The 18,725-nt window shown below is 40.9% G+C and overlaps 1 protein-coding gene across 1 annotated transcript in view; it reads right to left on the bottom strand.

The window, feature by feature from the left end:
- Nucleotides 1-1,971: 1,971 nt before the first annotated feature.
- Nucleotides 1,972-18,725, bottom strand: part of RAD51C (RAD51 paralog C) — a 59,228-nt gene continuing 42,474 nt past the window's right edge. The window contains exons 7-9 of the mRNA XM_033922514.1: nt 9,354-9,414; nt 5,712-5,772; nt 1,972-2,902 (exon numbers count right to left, since the gene is read on the bottom strand). Coding sequence (XP_033778405.1) covers nt 2,798-2,902; nt 5,712-5,772; nt 9,354-9,414 — 227 coding nt within the window. The 3' untranslated portion in view covers nt 1,972-2,797. The remainder of the gene's footprint in view (nt 2,903-5,711; nt 5,773-9,353; nt 9,415-18,725) is intronic.

Raw genomic sequence — 18,725 nt, 5'->3', positions numbered from 1 at the left:
CAGACACCTATAATTTGAATTACTTCCCACATCACTGAAGCCTCAATTTAAACACAGTGTGAGCCACAATTTCTTGGTCTCCTCTTAGCTTCCACAGCTTAAATCTTTGTTGCTTTTTAGTGTTTGAATTGGTGCCATCCAGAGTTGTGTAAAATCAAATTTTTTTATAACGGGAATAGAAAATGACAGCACTGGGGAGGAAGCGTCCATTCTTCTTTTACAGGGTATAATATTTATGAGCAGGGGCACAGCACAAGGTCAATAATTTTTTTCCCAGGCAGAAGGGAGCCTGTAATGATGTCATAATGATACTTCAGTACAAGCTATTCATATGTGTAGAATAACCAGCAGCTAAGGAGCTTTTCATAAGTGCTGCATGAATTAGAAAATTGGCACCCAAGCCAAGCAGACTCCCTCGACATTTTTAGTCGCTGTTAGTTAGCTTTCTAATTTGCACAATGCCAATAAAGTTGAATCCAGGCACATTTAAGCATATTATCCTCTTTTTCAAAGAAGCATGTCAACCTAGATAACTGTAAGGGCTAGGGAGACCCAGAAGGTATGAAATTAGACTTAATTAGGTCCACTTAAAGGTAGATCTAAGTACTTGTTTGATTATAGGGGATTTTAACTTACATTCTGAATGTGGAACTGTGATTAATAATTTTTTAAAGATATGTTGGTGCATAGGTTATCCCAAAGAGTTGTAAGTTTCCCAGAAGCTGAACTTGTGACCTAAGAAGGACTGGAGACTTGCAGCTGAGCCACACAGTGGCTGCTTAGGTATAGCTGGAGCTTCCATAAATGTGACTGCAAGGAGAAGAACCTCCCCTCCCCCAAGAGGAGCCCAATGGACCAGCAAAAAGTGTGTTTTATCAATAGCAGTATATAAAGTCCAGCTAAATACACCCTTGCTGGTTCAACAGTTTTCAGTGGGCCTGACCCATGTCTATCATCACCTGCTTCAGTGCAAGTTCATCCCTATTTGCTTCATACTGGATTCTAGTTCTACTCTTGGTTCTGTCTCATGCCCAATACCTGCAAATTCCTGCAACATGATTGATTCCCACTATACCTGTGATTCTTGTTCCATGCTTAATTCCTCTCTCTCTCTGGTTCCTGATCCTGCCTAGTTTCCACCTTGCTTGAGTCTGCCCTGGGCCTAGACTCTCTCCTCAGTGCAAAGCTTGAGGGACAGTGGCTGTGCCCATACTCCGATTCTTCCCTTTCTCCTTAAAGAATGACACAGGGTTGGTTTCCCGCAGTTAACCGCAGGGACAAATTCTGTCCCCGTGTCATTCTCTATTCAGGCTCTTGCTCAGGGGATGATCTGACAGTACTCCAAGGTCCTACTCAATTCAAATGACTCACGAAAGATTTAGTCTTCATTCTGAATAGATTAAGAAGACCCCAGTCAAGTGAAGGGGTAAAGATGGCCATGATTTGGATTGATCACCGTTTGACTACTTTTATTGTACAGGTTACCAAACAGTGAAATGATACTGGCCAGTGTGAAAGGAAAATTTTAAAATAGCATTGAAAAATTAATGTTAATACTTTCAAAGATCAATTATTAGAAGAAAAACAATAAATTAGTTGATGATTTGGGGCTCGATCAAAGATTTAGCAGGTGGAATGATATCATTAGTTCAATGATAGACACAGTGGCCCCAGAAGTACTGTGATCTAACTATCATTTTAAAATAGCTTGATTTAATCAGCAGCTTGTAATACTATTTTATAAAGGCACATAGGGACCTATAGTATGTTTATTTATTTATTTTAGTATTTATACACCACTTATAGTCTAAGTGGTTTACATTTAGGTACTCAAGCATATTTCCCTATCTGTTCCAGTAGGCTCACACTCTACCTTTATAAAACAGCTTTCAAGAAGTAACTTTATAGACTTCTCACAGAGGCACCCTATTATAAAAATCAGACCCTAAAAGCCTTAAAGTAAACTGTTAATCATGACAAGAACATTAACTAATTCAAAGCTTTTATTGTTGAGTGTAAGAAGCTCTCATATCTAAAGCACATGGAATAATACAGACCTGTATGTATTCATTGATAATTACATCTCTCACAGATATGTATCTTACCTTCAGTGCTCCTACTGTTGTAGAATTGATAAGGAAAGTTTCAAGGGCAATAATAAATAAGACAATACTCTCAGAAAATGGAAGAGGTCATGTCAACACATTTACCACTATGGACTGTTGAACACATTTCTAAACTGAAAGCAAGCTGAAGTAATTTCTTGCATGCTTGGTTACCATTACAGCTTGGTCTGGATTCTAGGAATGCTGTTAGGACATAACCAACTGAAGAGTCTCCAAGTTAATGGCTGCTGCTAGTCCAACCTCCAGCATGATGGAAACTGGAGAAGTATTATCAGAGACCAGGAGTATCTCCTGCTTCTTCTGAACCAGAGAAAGCGCTAACAGCAAGACATCAGGGAACCAGCATCCAGCTAACATATCTTTAATCTTTAGAAAGCCATTCATAGCCCATTTAGTTCTTCTTCCATTTCCAAATGCAAACAAATTTTAATAATACAATAACAAGACACCGATTTTAAACAAAACTACTCAAGTTTACAGTTCAGTAACAGAACTATCTTTCACTGACCAGCAGCATTTTACACACTGTATGTTTCAGCTTGAACTTAGTGAAGTTTCAATATACATAAAGAAATGTTTTCTGACAAGGAGCCTTAAGAACAACCAGTAGCTGAAACTCTGAATCCATTGAGTTAACATCCTAGCAGGCAAAGTACATATAAAAAGCTTAATTACTGTTCATCCTCTTCAACTCGAGGCCGTTTACAAGGGTTTGTCTGAAATTCTGGAGAGGACAAATGTGGACCTGATGCTGGCACATCCCGGAAACCCAGAGCCTGTAAATGAGAGTACAAAAGAACAAACACTTTTGTCAGTCTTTGAAAGGCAGCAGAGACATCTGGGATGGGAGGTGGGGGACTGTCTATCCTTCTTTTACTTATAACCAATGCATTAAATATCTATCTGCAATAAGCATTAAGTTTAGCCTGTGAAATTTTATGCTCTTTCCAAAATAAAACAGTCAGTTCAGAAAACACAAAGGTAACCTTATGCTCTGCCTTGCTCAACTAAAGAAAAACATTTGGGATCCATATTTCTCTAGGAATTCCTTCAATAGCTGTAGGGTGAGGCCAAGAAGTTGGAGAATAGGTATTTTGCAGCTGAAAACTGTGTGACTTCCAGAATGGGATGTTAACACTGGAGGAGAGAATTAAAAGCACATCCCTTGATGTCCAATTGCTATGGTCATTTTCTTTTGCCCTGGCTAAGTGATCAGGAATGTGCCAGCTAATAGAGTTTGAGATTAAATGTTCTGTCTAGAGCACTGAGATGCCCAGATGAGTATGTTGACAGCTGTTTGTGAGATGTCTGTTGGCACCATGTTGTTTTCAAGTGTAGAGAAGCCTCCTCGGTGTGGTGAATCAGCATTAGAGAATCCTTTCATATTTTATGGCATTTGGTGGTGCTGGGAGAGGAGCTCACATCTCCAAGTCATTGCAGTGAATGCCTTTATCTGGGAAGAGTACTTGATGCTATGAGTCACCATGGGGGAATACTGGTTTCCTGGGTGGCACTTGGAATTGTCTTGGAAGAAGTCTTTGACACCATCACCAGAACACGGGAAGTCATCATGCCATTGTATCGAGCGATGGTGCGTCCACATCTGGAATACTGCGTTCAGTATTGGTCGCCGCACCTCAAGAAGGACATGGCGGTACTTGAGAGAGTCCAAAGGAGAGCAACGAAATTGGTAAGAGGGCTGGAACACTGCTCATACGCCGAGAGGCTGGATAGGCTGGGGCTCTTCTCTCTGGAGAAAAGGAGGCTCAGGGGAGATATGATAGAGACCTTCAAGATCATGAGGGGCATAGAGAAGGTGGATAGGGACAGATTCTTCAGACTGAAGGGGACAGCAAATACGAGGGGGCATTCTGAGAAACTGAAGGGAGACAGGTTCAAAACAAATGCAAGGAAGTTTTTTTTCACCCAAAGGGTCGTGGACACTTGGAATGCGCTACCGGAGGAAGTGATCAGGCAGAATACGGTACAAGGATTCAAACAGGGATTGGATGGATTCCTGAGGGATAAAGGGATCGTGGGATACTGAGGGAGGAGCTGGGATGTAACACAAGTATAGGAAGTTAATCAGGTAATGAGTATAAACTAACCTGGTCGTGCATGTGCAAGACCGGAGGGCTAGGACTTCGATAGGAAGGCAGGACTTAAATGGGAAACCAAGGTGGCAAGGGAGCCCTTTCTGATGATTCAGACAGGTCTTGACCTGTTTTGGGCCGCCGCGGGAGCGGACTGCTGGGCGGGATGGACCTGTGGTCTGACCCGGCGGAGGCACTGCTTATGTTCTTATCAGTCACCAGGAATGGGCTGTTGTCAAGAGAAGCTTCCAGTGCTGGGAGGAAGACCTGATATCACGAGATGAAATGAAATGACACCTATGGCGCTAGGGCTAAACTTACTGGCTCAATTGCTGTACTCACTGAGTTACTGGAGTCCCTGAGTGGCAGGATCTTGTACTCCTATATTGGAATTTTCTTATGTGAAAGCTGTGGAAACTACCTTCATGGGAGTCTTTGGTTTTCTTAGCCCTGTTGGGGACCAGGTGTGGTCAGGTCATTTAAAAACTCTTTGTCACCATGGCTAGAAAAATAAGAATCCACAAGTTCAAATGGACACATTTAGGGGAATCTCACATATTGTTTATTGGTCCCACGTAATGTACATAAAAACATGTGTGTGGGAAAAAAGACATTTTTGTGGCACATCAGAGGCAGTATTTAAACCTGAGTTTGACTTTTGCCATGGTAAAGGCTATCTGTGCCATATTAAACTCAGTATTTGGGAATCTACAACATAAGCTGGGTGATGTTCACAGCTTTCGTAAGGTTTAATATCTGAACATTTTAGATATTATTAGCTTTTCTTACAAAGTCTTTTGGTTTTTTTTTATGGAGTGGCAAGTCCCAATTATATTTTACTATGGTAGGAAAATTATTTATTTTGTTAGTGAAAATATTTATATCTTACATTATCTATAAAATCTAAGTGGATTATATACACTCAAACGTGTGACCAGATACATGTAGTATGAGGGGAAAAGGCAGAACTGCTGTGGCTGGAATAATCCTGCTTGTTTTTGAAGTATGACTAGCACAGAGAAGGACAGAGCACACCAAACACAATACAACAAAAAAAGCACAAAGGCCCTCAATAAACAAGGACTTGTCTTTATTAACCGAGCACGAGCTGTGTTTCGGCATACAAGGCATGCAGCAGGGATCGGCCAATGAGCAAAATATGATGGCCAAACTTCAGGGATCAAAATCAGTCCTAAAGCCCAAGCACAGAGGGCAATCTCACAGGTCTAAGAGATTGCTCTCTGTGCTTGGGCTTTAGGACTGATTCTGATCCCTGAAGTTTGGCTCATATTTTGTTCACTGGCCGACCCCTGATGCAGGCGTTGTATACTGAAACATGGCTCGTGTTAAGTCAATAAAGACAAGACCATGTTCATTGAGGCCCTTTGTGATTTATTTGTTGTATTGCTCATGAAGTATGACCATTGTACCTAATATCAGACACGCTACAGGAATAGTGGTTTTGGGGTTTTTTTTTTAAGAAAGCACTTACTGAAATATGGAAAGGTACTGTAGACTCCTTTTGACTTGGTGATTTATACAATGTAGCAAACCTAATAAAAAAAAACAAATCCAGCAACATTGATTATTACTACCAGTAATACTTTTATGGATTAATTTGTGCTGGTTGAAAATATTTCTTAACAAACTGATCTATGTAAGCAGTCAAAATAAAGTGAACCATTATGACACTGGAAGATTATGACTTAGGTAAAGATTTTCTCTTGCCCCTTCCCCTATGGTTTTCTGATTCAAATACATACTTGAGTAAGATCTAAATAATTTTGCACCCCAGCCAACCTAGGACTTGAACCAGCAACCTTCTAGGTGTCAGGACAGCATATATATCATCTGAGCTATCCTTAAGAAATAAAAGTTTGCATATATTTCACTAATATAGCTTGATTACCTAAAAACAAGGAGTCCAATATTCAAAAGGATTTATGCTTCTAGCTAAATGCCATGCAGCTCATAGGAATATACAGGACTGAATAGCATTTAGTGCTCACTAATCGTCAGCGTACCCTAAATTCATTAGCACACCTTAGTAAAAGAGATATGCTCTTAAATTTGTCTCTCTGGAAATTTACTAGGGCTGAGTGCCTAAATTTAGGAACACAGAAAATGGGTGGTTAATAGGAGTGGATTTAGGGTAAGAAAAATTTAGGAGCTTAGCACCGATTTTCAGAACTAGATTAAAAAATCAGACTCATAAACCTAGGCAAATGAGGGAGAAGTTTAAATTTGCAAGCATAATTTTTTTAAACTCCTAAATTAATAGGATTTTTCAGCTGAAAATTCGTAAGGTTGGCAGAAAATAGGGCACCAATTTAGGTGCTCACCTTTTTTCTTTTTTAAATATCATTCATACCCCAATATAGCAGTCTGTGCAGCTAAAAACGTTTTAAGCAGTGATCTGGAACAACACCTTAAGTGACCTAATCCTGAACTCTCTAACATACCATTCTTTCAGAAAATCACTAAAACCCACCTATTCGACAAAGTTACCTGATCCTGGTAAATTTACCTTGTATTCTCTATGCTGGTAAATTGGGAAAATCCCTCCTTTTCAAAATCACAGGGCTTTGGAATGATCTTGCTATCCCGCTGCGAAACCTGGGCTCCCTCCAATTATTCCGTAAGCAACTGAAAACTTGGCTTTTCACTAAAATGTAATTCACTCTTCCCCCTGTACGCAACTGTACCCTTATTCTTCTCTTCCTATATTTAAGTTCATGTAAACCTTTTCCTTCTCTTCCTATATTTAAGTTCTTGTAAACCGTGCCGAGCTCCACATCCGTGGAGATGATGCGGTATATAAACTTAAGGTTTAGATTAGATTAGATCCCCCAAATCTGCGCTACACCCACCTCATCTTACACGCTCCTTCCTCCTACCTTATGCCATCCCTACTCTAATTGATGTTACCCCGTGTCCTTACAGCACCTTTTATTGTACACCATCTTGAACTGTAAAGGTATGACGGAATATAAATAAAGCTATTATTATAAATTCTACAGAACTGCTATTGCAGTACTCTACTTCTCCCCACCAAATTCCTCTTAAAACAAGAACAAGACCCGATTAAGATCAAGCAGACTGAGCAACATAACCCAATAGTTCTGTCAAGTCAAACATGTTGACCTGAGACAGAGACAGTTTCTTCCATAAATCACTCGGTAAATAAACACTGTGTGCTAAGAGGACTACTATTACTAGGCTGTACTCGCTGCCCCCAGAACAATCAGAATTGATATCCACAAGTTTTGGATTTACTTTTCAGCAGAGGCACCAGCTCTGTGTTCAAAAACACCAACTACTGAGCAAACTGTCACCGTGTCCAGGGAGACATAACCAGTTTTGAATTACCACCCCCAATTGTTTTGGAAAGTTGCCTCTTAGGTTTTTCAATTCCAGAACCCCCCCCATTTGTTATTTAAATCTTTCACTCAAATGTAAAAAAAAAAAAAAAAAGGTATTAAAACAAGGAGTCTGTACTGTAGCTAAGGTGATAACCAAGCATTAAACAGTAACACAAAAGCCACTGTTTTATGGTCAATTTCCAAGAAATTTCACCTTAAAATGGTCTCTCACAGAAGGGCCAGTTTAGGAGAACTGAAAACTGCAGGGTTTAATCTCTTTCAACAGAATGTGGGAACGCACCCTCCTGCCCCAGGGTTTAATGTGCACTGGGAGTGATGTCTCTGTGTGGGAGAAGGTGTGGTAAAATACCCAACACACAGACCTGGCATTTCATATTACTTTGGCATATTCAGGTTTGTAAACTCCTGGATATTCCTTTCAACAAGGCGAGAGCAGTGCAAGTAAAATGTGGAACACTGACGACATTCTTCCAACAAAGGGAGAAACCACCTTCCCTCGGCTGGCACTAATTAGCAAGAAAGCCTCACAGACATCCTGCCAAGGATTCTGCTAATTATTTTTAGGTATCATTATCATAGGAGGCATTTAATTATAGCCTGAGGAAGCTTTCTACTGAACATCAACTAAGAAGGGGATTCCTCTGAACCTGGAATGGTGGGTTGTGTTTTTATTTTTATAACAGTTTAAATGCCAAAGCACTTGCAGCAGGATCTCTTTTATAAGCTCTCAGCTATAAGGTTGTACAACAATGTTGATGACAGAATGGGGTCTGTCCTAGAGAATGACACGGGAACAAATTTTTTCCCGTCCCCGCGGGAGCTCATTTTCCCGTCCTGGAGAGTTCTTTTCCTGTCCCTGCCCTATTCCTGCAAACTCTATCCTCATCTGCACAAGTCTCAAACACTTTAAAATCATAAGTGTTTGAGGCTTGTGCGGTTAAGGCAGAGCTTACAGGAATGGGACAGCAACAAAACTCATAGGAACGGGATGGGGAAATTGAGTTCCTGCGGGGATGGGGACAAATTTAACCCACCTTGTCATTCTCTAGTCTGTCCTCAAGACAACTAAGCTTAGGGGTACCAAGTGACCCAAGTTGCAGCTCAGGGAGGGAAGGAGGGAATCAGCCCTATAATTCAGCGCTTGATGGTAGGTCTTTAAGCAAATGGCTGCATGGATAAGAACATAAGAGATCAGTGTTACCAAAGTATATACCACGTTCCACAAATATCTGAAAACATGGCTCTTCAAAAATCTCTATGAGGGACCCAATGTGATCTGATCTCACAGTGAAGGACTACTTTATGCAACGCTAATGACATCAGCAACCCCACTACCTCTAGAAATGTTATTTTTTAAATTGTCACTACTGAAATCTTCGTTAAGGATGTAACAAGATTTGTATCATTTACTGTAAGAATATAAGTTCTTTGTAACATGTATGCTTTTTTTTACCTGACTAAAACTCTGCTCTGTATTTGACAGGACATAAGATCACATATAACATAACATATTAGGATAGACCAAAGGTCCATAAAGCCCAATATCCAGGTCACAAATACCTGGCAAGATCCCAAAAGAATAAAATGGATTTTATCTGCTTATGTTTGTTTTGGGGGAGGGGGGGATTCTGTTACATTTTCAGAGTGTTGTTTTATCTTTAGATGGATATATTCGATGCCTTTTGTCTAATTCTTTTCAACTTCTGTTGATTTAGAAAGAATAAAAAGGAGGGTGTGTTGAGCTTGCCTACCTTTGCTGACACTGCCAATGGAGAATTAGACGGATAGTGGCTGCATGACCCCAGCTTTCGCCTGTGGGAAAAGAAAGGAAAATTAGTATATTGTCACTTTCATATTGAATCATACTCTTAATGCGTCTGATTAATTTATTTCATACAAGTGCTAAAAAAAAAGAAAATTAAAAAGAAAAAAAATTCCACACATATGTAGCACAAGTAAGAACAACCCATAACCTTGCAAGACCAATCCATGAATCAGGCTCATAATGGCAGTATGTGACAAAATGTCGTTACAAAATTGCTTGCAGATATAAATGCGTAAAAAATAGGTGCATTGGTGAAGCCATTTCCAAGGGTCAGTCTGGATACTGTTGTAATATGTATGTGTGTTTTTTTGATAAGTGTGTGTGAACATGCACAGAACACCCACCCATGTTTATACCCTCACTGAAACAGGTGTAAATTTGGTATGAGGGAATTTGTGCACTACTAGAGGTTGACTCTCCTCCCAAAATTCAAATTTGTGACCAACGGACTTACCTGCCTTAATCACCTCAAGCCCCAGCCAATCAGGTTTGAAGACCCACGATATATAAACATAAACTGCAGACCTCCCAGCACACCTTGAAGAATGCCACAGAATGAGGGCTGAAAACATCAGTTCTACCTACCCAGATGTGGCTAGACACGGACAACTCAACAATCAACATAGAAACTTGTCTTACATAAATTGGAGATCTGGGGCAGAAAGACCCCCAGTAAACCAGCAAGCTACTGTTTTCTAGTTAATAGGTGGGTTATAAATGATAAATAAATAAAAAATAAAATGCTGCTAAACTCTAACCCCCTGTCTGCAGCTCTTTCAAATCATCCCATTCACGGTCTCACCCCAACTAGATGTGCACTCAGATAATGAAAAAAAGTTAGGTACTTCCAGGCCTCCAGAATCTTGGGAGAGGTGGAGCCTGTTCAATAAGTGGTACTTTCCTATTCCACAAGAAAGACAACACATAGCCCTGTAATATATGAAAAAAAATGTTTAGAGACTGTACAGGGCAGGCACAGGAGCCAGCTCTATGGGTACTGTGGGCACTTCAGTACCCCCAATATTGAGTAAACTCTGACTGTGTGCAGAAAGCGTTAATTTTCATTGGGTTTAGCATCCTCAATCATTCTGAAAAGTTGGCTTCTATGGGAAAAAAGGGCAGTGTCAGGAAAGCAGTATATATTAATCCTCGAAGTATGGAAAACAAGGTTCTGGATCTAGAGACTGCGATGGAAGAGGTTGATTTAGATTTAGTGGTGATCACGGAGACACGGTTCACAAAGAACTGTTCCAACAGTTGTAAAGGAACCCATGTAGGATAGAGCCATACTGGACTTAGTGCTCACAAACAGGGAAAGTGTTTCTGATGTTATAGTGGATGATCATCTAGCACAGGGGTGTCCAACCTACGGCCCCATGAAGTATTTTATGCGGCCCTAGTCAAGGACGATGGAGTGTTTTCCTCTGCTGCCCCCGGGTGTTTACCATCTTGCCGGCTCCCTCCTCTGTCTTGCTGCAGCGTTTGTGCAGCCCCAGAAACATTTTTTTCGGCCAATGCAGCCCAGGGAAGCCAAAAGGTTGGACACACCTGATCTAGCATCTAGTCACTGCCATAAGGTATGGTTTAATATTAAGAGATAGATTCGAAGTAGAGCTGAAAAAAATTGTTATGAATTTCTACATCCGTATATCCGGATAAAGTCATAACAGATTTATAGTAACACTATGATGGTACAGATCTTAACTGTACATCATTTCTTAACAGGAGGGAAAAAGACCTCAGACCATCTATATATCGTTTCAAAACATCCGAAGCTGGTCATAGGTCATAAAATAACCCAACCTATATGGTTTAATTGTAAATTAATGTAGTGTATTGTAAACATCTTTAAATTTTTATTATTGTTATTATTAATCACAATAATTTGGTTAGGACATCCAGCAAATGCAATGCTTAATCCTTTCTCTTGAACCCCATAAGGTGACAAGTGGGCAAATGGACTTCCTGATTGATAAGGAAGGCAGGGACTACTTTTGAAAAGAAGGACAGAACCATGTACAAAGAGAGCCCTGTTTCCGTAATCTTGAGAAACGGCTCCCTACAGCAGTGATTCCCAATCCTGTCCTGGAGGAACACCAGGCCAATCGGGTTTTCAGGCTAGCCCTAATGAATATGCATGAGAGAGATTTGCATATGATGGAAGTGATAGGCATGCAAATTTGCTTCATGCATATTCATTAGGGCTAGCCTGAAAACCCAATTGGCCTGGTGTTCCTCCAGGACAGGGTTGGGAACCACTGCCCTACAGAACAGAGCTTGTAACTTGGAAACTCATCTCGCCAATGTAATCACAAGTTTAGGAGTAGAGAGCTGCACGGGAATGGGGACGACGGGAATCCCGCGGGACCCGCAGGGACGCCCCCTCAGGTCACAGGGATCCCATGGGGATCCCCCTCGTGGTCTTGGGGATCCCACAGAGTTGGAAGCAGTGAGAGGCAAGTCTTCTTTTCCTGCCTGCAGCACGCCACACGTAGCCGACCTGGAAGTCTTCCCAGTGCAGGGCCCACTGCCCAATCACGCCTTTCCACGTCACACTAACGTGCTATTTTAGTTTCACTTTTAACAAGATGTCTCTTTCAGCAGTTTCTGTGAACTAGCAGTCTGCCTGACTAGCTCTACACACGGTAAATCAGCTGCTTATCTACTTCCATCTCTGTTTTACACAGTTGGGCATGATTTTAAGTTTCACCAGCATCTATGGGCAAGATGCAATGGTTTATGCTTGGACACAGGTGGAATTTCCCAGTGGCATAAGTCTATTTTTCTTATAACGTCCTGATTCGGGGCAGGGTTTTTATGCTGTTTTTTCCCCTTTTACAGGATGCACAATTTGTCTTAGTTAAATATGTCACCCCTGCTGTTTATTTTAAGTGTGGATCAGCAGTTGGCTCTATATACTGTATTAGTTTATAACTGGTCTCCCTGTTTGTTACTTTTATTGCCCTCGTTTTTTTTAAATACGCTCGAGCAGTTGCAATTCTATAGCATGGCCAGGAGTATGGGCATATCATGTCAGTTTCCTTCATATTTTTGTTATTCAGCTCTAGCTTAAAGGTTTTTTCTGCAATTTGCAGATCGTTTTTGTTTTTATGGATATTTTATGTTTAGGACTGTTATGATAGCCATCCCATTTGTTCATTCCTTTTCTTTTTCTTGATACTGGAAGTTTTTTTTCTGATGCATTGATATGGTTCACTGCTTTTTTTTTCTTTTAACAGCCTGTTTTATTGATTTATGGTTTATTATTCCTTAGGCACGGCATTATGGGCTTCAGTTTACCTTGGATACTCATGAAAGTTGTATGAAGGACTTAGGGGTTCTTTTTATTGTTTCACTGTATGGTTTTATCAGCAGGATTTTTGATGCTACCATGCTCATTTTTAAATATGGCCTCACATTGACATAGAGCCTTTGTTCATGAATCACGTTTATCTTATAACTGGTACGTCCAAGATTTTTTCACTTTTCACCCTATATGGTCTTTGAATTCATTTAGGCAGTCTCTACATTCAGGGAGAGATGTGGCATGGGGCTGGTGAGCAAGGGAGAAAGATGCTGCACATGGTCCGGGGGATGAAAGAGGGATAAATGCTGGACTATGGTAGGAGGAACCAATGGACAGCAACAGAAGAATTAACAGAAGATGGGAAAGTGGAAAAAAGAAACTGGGACCAACTTGATGAAAAATAAGTTTCCAGACAACAAAGGTAAAAAACGGAATTTATTGACTAAAATATGTTGGTTTTGGGAAATGTATGTAGCAGATGTCTTTGTATTGTGTTCAAAAGAAAAGGAAATGCATTGCTGATTTTATTTCTACAGTGTTGAAGTACTTGCAGACCCTTTCTATGGCTGGTGGGGATCCACAAGCACTGCCAGCAGAGGACCTCCTCTAGAGAGATGGTCAGAACTCCCCTCCACCAAGCACAGCAGTCGCTGGCAGCATTCATGAGCCACTGAGGTGCCAGCATCTGTGAATCAGGGACGCTACTGCTGTCTGCCAAGCAGGACCCCTGGCCAACTGCAAAAGAAGTCCTCAGCTGACAGCTTGGGGGTCCTCATCAACTGAGTATTTATATTTATATTAGAGGCTCTGGTAGAAACCCGTTTACAAAGTATGTATTCTTCCCAATTAATATTTCCAAATTAATAAAGTGTCTTTGCTTATTTGTAAAAAGGTCTCTACTACAGCCTTTAATTCAGTAGCATAATTAAATGATATAACTACTTCTGAAGTTTATAGGGACAGGCGGGGATGGATTTGATTCCAGCGGGGATGGATTTGATTCCAGCAGGGATGAATTTGATTCCAGCGGGGACGGGTTTGACTCTTAGCAGGGACAGTCATGGATGGGTTTGATCCTACCGGGGATGGGCAGGGACGGGTTTGATTTCTGTCCCCACACAACTCTCTATTTAGGAGTGCAGCTGGGACAAATGGAGAAGAGCTCTGCTTCAACTCCCAGAAAACCTCATGCCACGAAGGGGGAGAGGACCACACAGCTGGCTCACAATTAATCACTGCTAAATCAGGAAGGAGCCAAGCAGCCTGTGTTCATGCTCCTGATAAATCAAGAATGCGAGCAGCTTTGCAGGGGATGATTCCTGAGCTCCAAAAAATACCAATGCAGGCTGGCTAGCTAGGTGTCCCTGTGGGTTGATCCTGCTAGTAGAAGACTTCCACAATGCAAGTCTGCATCTTCTCCTGGGCAGAGATCCCAACAACTGGAAACTCTGGGCACCAAACCTCCAACCGAATACTAAGAAAAAATACCCAAAAATAATAAAATCACAGAGTAGAGCAGAAACACCTTCTGAGCAATTTGTTGCAACAACAAAAAAAAAAAATTGGGGTGAGGGGTGGGGAGAGTGCAGGAGCAACTGCCTAGGAAGGAGGTGGTTTAAATATGATTGACAGCATTCTTCAAGCAACTTGTGGGTTCAGATGCATAATCCTACAGTTCAGGACTATTAGACACATTGCACTAGAACAAAACTTGAGGAATAGTCTGGAATTTGGCAGCTAAAATTTAATGCTAATAAATACAAGATCAAGCATTTGGGCTGCAAAAACCTGGAAGGGTGAAAAACCTTTGTGCGTGAAAGAGGAATGGGACTTCAGTGTGATAATATGTGATGATCTTAAGATGGGCAAACAAGTTGATAAGGTGATGGTGAAAGCTAGAAGGATACTTGGGCCAGTAGGAAAAGGAGGCATTGATGTCCTGTATATAAGACTCTGGTGAGACCTCATTTAGAATACTATGTATAATTCTGCAGACCACGCCTTCAAAAAAGATATAAACAGGATGGAGTTGGTCCAGAGGAAGACAACTAAAATGGTTGATGGTCTGTGTCATAAGGCATACGGGGACAGACAAAGATCTCAATGTATATACTTTGGAGGAAAGTAGGGAGAGGGGAGATATGATAGAGATGTTTAAATACCTATTTGGCATAAATGCCCATGAGGTAAGTCTCTTTCAATTGAAATGAAACTCTGGAATGAGAGGGGCATAGGATGAAAGTGAAAGGGGATAGATTCAGAATTAACCTCAGAAAATTTTTTTTCACAGAAAGGGTGATGAATGCTTGGAATGACCTCTTGGTGGAGGCTGTGATGAAAAGTGTATCTGAATTCAAGACAGCTTGGGACAAGTACATTGGCTCTCTAAGGGAGAGGAGATAGTAGGTGGCATGGTTAGGCGGACTAGATAGGGCATATGATCTTTACCTGCCTTCATTTTTCTCTGTTTTTATAACTGGAGAGTTACCTCTACTGGTCTAACAATTTCATCAAGTGGGAAGTAGATATAGGGACTTCCATAAGTAAAATAATAATGTTTTCCGCTTAGAGCAAAATCTTATGAATCTCTTTATAAAATTTAAATCCTGAGATATCAGGGCATTCCCGCAGGTACTAAGCAAAACTTCCAAGGTCATTTTGAAAAGGGGAGAGCAATCATTCCTGGCCCACAAGGGTTTTTATAAAGCATTTTAATCCAAGCCAAAAAATACTGTGTGGAAAGTCATACTCCTGGAGGGTTACAAATAAGAAATTGTATAAAAATTGTTCTATGATGGATTGGGGAAGGGAGGAGTATAGGAAGTTTTTGGCAATTTGATATAACTCTGTGGGAAGAGAGTGGTACAGTGGTTAGAGCTACAGCCTGAGGTTGTGGGTTCAAATCTCACACTGCTCCTTGTGCCCCAGGTACATTAAATAGAGTGTGAGCCCACCAGGACAGATAGGGAAAAATGCTTGAGTACCTGAGTGTAAACCACTTGGAGGGGCATAATCAAAAGAAACGTCTAAGTCCGTTTTGGCCTAACTTACAAGTTGTCCAAAGTCAGACACGGGAAAAGGTCCATTTTCAAAAAATACGTCCAGCATATTTTTTTTTCCAAAAATCGTCAACTGTACGTCCAGCCGTCTGATCGTCCAGACCGCTAAGTCATCCATCTTTATACCCCATTTTCATCCAAAAATTTGTCCAAGTCCAAAAAGCCTAGAAAAAGACCTTTTAGACATGGGAGGGGCCAGAAAAGTAAGGGACTGGACACCTAGACATGGCACCAGAGTAGTGGGGTACCTTACAGGGCACTGCTGTGAACTTCACAAAAAGGGTGCCACATAAACATCTCACAACAGCTCCCTTATAGGTCATGGTGAGCCCCCCAATAATACCCCCAGAATCTACTAGACCCACCTATCTACTACCCCTATGGTTGCAGGAGCCACTTATATGGCAATACAAAAGGGTTTGGTTTTTTTTTTGGGGGGTGCACGTTTCTCCATGAATGTAGTGCTTAGAGTGGCTTATGGGCCTGGGTCTTCCTCTCCATGGTTCACTAACCCACCCCCAAGACCACTTAAACCACCTCTGTGCAGCTCTACTAGGCTTTCCTATGCTATGCTGCCAGGTGCTGATGTTCTGGAGGCAGATATGTAAAGTTGTTATTATGTTTTTTATGAGGGTGGGGATCAGTGATCACTGGGGCTGTGTGTGGGGGTCTGTACTTTGTGTCTGCAGTGCTTATCTGGTCACTTTGGATACCTTTTGTGGACTTAGACCTAGTTTTAGATGGTCTAAGTCACAACGTCCAAGTTCCGTCTAGGCAGTGTTGTAAAACCTTTGGTTATACATGCAGTATGACTAAGTCTAGGATGGCCCACGTCCCGCCCTCACCACTCCTCCTAAATCGCCCCTTTTAGCTCTGGTTGTTCAGCAGCACTGTGAAGGCCTAAGTTGTTTTTAAATACATCTAAAACCCTGTTCAATTATCGGCACTTGGACAACTTTTGTTACTGATTGTCCAAGTGCCAATTTAGGCTGGGTTTTAGACATTTTTCTGTTTCGATTATGAGCCCATTAGACTATAAGTGGAATATAAATACTATAAATAAATAAATGAAATAAATAATGCTATTTGATTTTACAAATAAATGTTATGCAACCTGACTTCTTCCTTATTATTATTTTTTTAATAACATTTGATTCTGCCTTCTAAGTACACCAAAGTAGCACGTCACAGAAAGCTCTAATCAACTTTTAATAATTAGGGAACAAGTAGACTGCTTCCCAGGAAAAATGTAGCACATAAATCCCTCGCACATAACTACCAGCTTCCTCTCTGGCATGGAGCTAAAAAAGAAGCCTGGTAAATCAGCAAGGGGAAGAACATTAAGGTTTGACATGGAAAGGAATCCTCATGGTGTGATTAGAATTGCTTATATTAATTTATTCTATTAGCATATTCAGATGAAGGCAATGCAAATTATTATTTGTGCTTTTGTCAGATGCTTTCCCAAGAGAACTGCATGAGCTACAGAATTTGCAGTCAGGACACTGTGCAGTAAACAGAAAACAAGCACAAATGACCAGCTCTGCTTCAGTAAATCCAGAACAGAGTGGTAACACACTCAGAAAGCTGACCTCAGTGGCTCTTATTCAATCTAATTACTGTCACTTAAAGTTTGAGGGATGGAGGCAGGTTATAACAAGCTCTGAAGGTTAAGTACACTTCACCCTACTTAGGAAGCTCCATTCTAACACTTACTCTAATAAAAAGGTTTCTCCTCTTTAGTTCCTGAGTTACCAATGAACCTTCAAATATAGTTGTCAAAATTTTATATTCAGTGTAATATCCACTGAAAAGTATAGTTCAGCTTTGTTGAGGGAGGTGAATGGAATGAGTCCTATTCTGCAGAGGGACATCTTTGTAAGAATATCTCTGGCTATGGGATTCTCCCCAACGTTTCAGTCACCATCAAATGACTGATCACTGCCATTATGTTCCCAATTGTGACATATGGCTGTGAGACATGGACACTCAAGAAAGAAGATAGAAGAAAAATCAATGCCTTTGAGCTGTGGTGCTGGAGAAGACTTCTACGAATCCCATGGACAGCTTGGATCACCAACAAAGATGTTCTTGAGCATAGAAACCCAGAGTTGTTTCTGGAAGGCAAGATTACCAGACAGAAACTGACTTATTTTGGACATGTGATGAGGGTGAATTCACTAGAAAAGGAGATGCTACTTGGAATGGTCAGTGGTAAAAGGAAGCAGGGGAGATCAAAGGCCCGTTGGCTGGATACTATCAAGAATGACACGGGAATGAACATCAAGCAATTGAAAGAAGCTGTGGAAAACAGGGAAGCATGGCGAGGACTGGCCTACGGAGTATCCAAGGGTCGGACATGACTGAATGGATAGCATCATTAGTTCTAGAGCAAATTCCTTTTGCATTACAGTATACAATGCAGGCTTGTCCTCATCCGGGAGCAATGGCCAGCACCATTACATGGCAGTCTTCTTCATTTGGAACTCCAAGATAGATCATATGTGCTGCTTGTACAGAAATGCGCAGGCTACAAAAAGGGGCTAAATGAGGCTCCCAACTTGAGATCATGCTTTGGATGTTTGCCCACATTTGTATCATCTTAAGGACCATGCACTGTAATTGAAATGCGATTATTGTATAAGCCATATATCAAATGATCACTTTGTAAAAGCTTACATTATTTTAAAGTCTAATAACCAGATTTTACCAGTTCTGCTTCCTAGTGGACTAACTAAGACAACCAAGCATTAGCATGCTCTTTGCAAAGCACCTGCAACTCTGGAAATCAAATATGTGGAGTTGGAGTGAAGTGACAAGATGGTAAGACTCCAAGTGGAGGAATACCTGCAGACTTACAAGTAGGAAAAAGAACCAAAGCTTGGGAAATGTGCACAGAAATTTTAAAGATTTTTGTGCAGAAGTACACTTA

This window comes from Geotrypetes seraphini, chromosome 15, assembly GCF_902459505.1.
Source record: "Geotrypetes seraphini chromosome 15, aGeoSer1.1, whole genome shotgun sequence".
Lineage (NCBI taxonomy): Eukaryota > Metazoa > Chordata > Amphibia > Gymnophiona > Dermophiidae > Geotrypetes > Geotrypetes seraphini.
This window is presented reverse-complemented; position numbering and strand designations above follow the sequence as displayed.